The sequence below is a fragment of the Oncorhynchus mykiss genome, chromosome 11 (genome assembly GCF_057628025.1).
Source record: "Oncorhynchus mykiss isolate SJ-2025 chromosome 11, ASM5762802v1, whole genome shotgun sequence".
Classification (NCBI taxonomy): Eukaryota; Metazoa; Chordata; class Actinopteri; order Salmoniformes; family Salmonidae; genus Oncorhynchus; species Oncorhynchus mykiss.
Genome location: NC_143032.1, coordinates 80,847,501 through 80,850,000, shown reverse-complemented (window position 1 = coordinate 80,850,000; position 2,500 = coordinate 80,847,501). Strand labels below are relative to the sequence as shown.

Here is a 2,500-nt window from a genome sequence, read left to right as displayed (position 1 = left end):
CCTCAGTCAAATACATTGAAACTCAGTTGATCACAATTCCTGACATTAAATCCTAGTACAAATGTCCTGTCTCAGGTCAGTTAGAATCACCACTTTATTTTAAGAATGTGAAATGTCAGAATAATAGTATTAGAATGATTGATTCCCAGTGTGTCAGAAGTTTACATACCCTCAATTAGTATTTGGTAGCATTGCCTTTAAATTGTTTAACTTGGGTCAAACGTTTCGGGTCGCCTTCTACAAGCTTCCCACAATACGTTGGGTGAATTTTGTCCCATTCCTCCTGACAGAGCTGGTGTAACTGAGTCAGGTTTGTAGGCCTCCTTGCTCGCGCACGCTTTTTCAATTATGCCAACAAATTTTCTATGGAATTGAGGTCAAGGCTTTGTGATGGCCACTCCAATACCTTGACTTTGTTGTCCTTAAGCCATTTTGCCACAACTTTGGAAGTATGCTTGGGTTCATTGTCCATTTGGAAGACCCATTTGCAACCAAGCTTTAACTTACCGACTGATGTCTTGAGATGTTGCTTCAATATATCAACATGATTTTCCTACCTTATGATGCCATTTATTTTGTGAAGTGCACCAGTCCCTCCTGCAGCAAAGCACCCCCACAACATGATGCTGCCAACCCCGTGCTTCACGGTTGGGATGGTGTTCTTCGGCTTGCAAGCCTCCCCCTTTTTTCCTCCAAACACAACAATGGTCATTCTGACCAAACAGTTCTATTTTTGTATATAGTACAAAAAGTACGACCTTTGTCCCCATGTGCAATTGCAAACCATAGCCTGGCTTTTTTGTGGCGATTTTGGAGCAGTGGCTTCTTCCTTGCTGAGTGGCCTTTCAGGTTCTGTCGATATAGGACTCGTTTTACTGTTGATATAGATACTTTTGTACATGTTGTTTCCTCCAGCATCTTCACAAGGTCCTTTGCTGTTGTTCTGGGATTGATTTGCACTTTTCGCACCAAAGTACGTTCATCTCTAGGAGACAGAAAGCGTCTCCTTTCTGAGTGGTATGACGGCTACGTGGTTCTATGGTGTTTATACTTGCGTACTATTGTTTGTACAGATGAACATGGTACCTTCAGGCATTTGGAAATTGCTCCCAAGGATGAACCAGACTTGTGGAGGTCTACAATTTTTTTTCGGAAGACTTGGCTGATTTATTTATATGATTTCCCCATGATGTCAAGCAAAGAGACACTGAGTTGGAAGGTAGGCCTTGAAATACATCCACAGGTACACCTCCAATTGACTCAAATTATGTCAATTAGCCTATCAGAAGCTTCTAAAGCCATGACATCATTTTTTTTTATTTTACAAGCTGTTTAAAGGCACAGTCAACTTAGTGTATGTAAAGTTCTGACCCACTGGAATTGTGATACAGTGAATTATAAGTGAAATAATGTGTCTGTAAACAATTGTTGGAAAAATGACTTGTGTCATGCCCAAAGTAGATGTCCTAACCATATATACAGTTCCTTGCGAAAGTATTCGGCCCCCTTGAACTTTGCGACCTTTTGCCACATTTCAGGCTTCAAACATAAAGATATAAAACTGTATTTTTTTGTGAAGAATCAACAACAAGTGGGACACAATCATGAAGTGGAACGACATTTATTGGATATTTCAAACTTTTTTAACAAATCAAAAAACTGAAAAATTGGGCGTGCAAAATTATTCAGCCCCCTTAAGTTAATGAAATGTGGCAAAAGGTCGCAAAGTTCAAGGGGGCCGAATACTTTCGCAAGGCACTGTATATACAGGATCTGAAAAAATAAACCCATATGAAACCATATTGTTGTCTTTCTTTGAATGTAGGTCTGCGATGAAGTCAGCCAGGCAAAGACGCTGGAAAGAAATCCCACCTGAAGTCTTTATAGGATTTACAGCGTGAGATTTGTAATAGCAATGGGAATTCCCAGTTCAGGCGCTAACTAGCTATGTAGCCGCCATGCGTAGCGCTGCAGGGGGCAACCACAACATATAAATAATATAACTGACCTTTTGAAGTCCTCAGGCAACGGCTCAAACAGACTCCGAGTCTGGCAGGCTTTCCCCAAGGGTTGGCAACAGTGTTACACATTATATGATGCCAACCACAGTACAGGCAATACCGCCCCTCTGCCTAGCTCTGGTCCCTGCCTGAAAGAGTATGGCTTCTATTGGATTCAATTTACCATTTTGATGACAGATGACCTGGATCTGTTGTTGCTTTGGAGGCCATTTTGAGGTGTTAAACTGGAAAGTAAAGCAGAGTTGGTATGAAACGTACCTCCATGACGGGCACACTTGGGGCAGCAGTCTCCGGCGGGGGTGAAGGCAGTCTGGTCTGGGGGGCAGGTGAGAGGAGGACAGGGTCTCTGTCTACAGGATACACTACCCCCAGAACACACACACACCTGGCACTGGGGGGCATTCCACTGACTGTCATGCTGTGGATAGGTGGATGGTGGGGAGGGAGGGAGGGAGTAATGTTTATTCTTCATTATTATT

At 42.6% G+C, this 2,500-nt stretch overlaps 1 protein-coding gene across 4 annotated transcripts in view; it reads right to left on the bottom strand.

Annotated features, from left to right (window-relative positions):
* LOC110535129 (extracellular matrix organizing protein FRAS1) overlaps positions 1-2,500 on the bottom strand; it is a 349,490-nt gene that overhangs the window by 210,197 nt on the left and 136,793 nt on the right. For all 4 annotated transcript variants that reach the window (XR_016484722.1, XM_090191232.1, XM_090191233.1 and 1 more), the window contains exon 5: positions 2,280-2,439. Coding sequence is in view for 3 of the 4 variants with exons in the window: in XM_090191232.1 (XP_090047358.1) it covers positions 2,280-2,439 (160 nt within the window). In the remaining variant the exon portion in view is untranslated. The remainder of the gene's footprint in view (positions 1-2,279; positions 2,440-2,500) is intronic.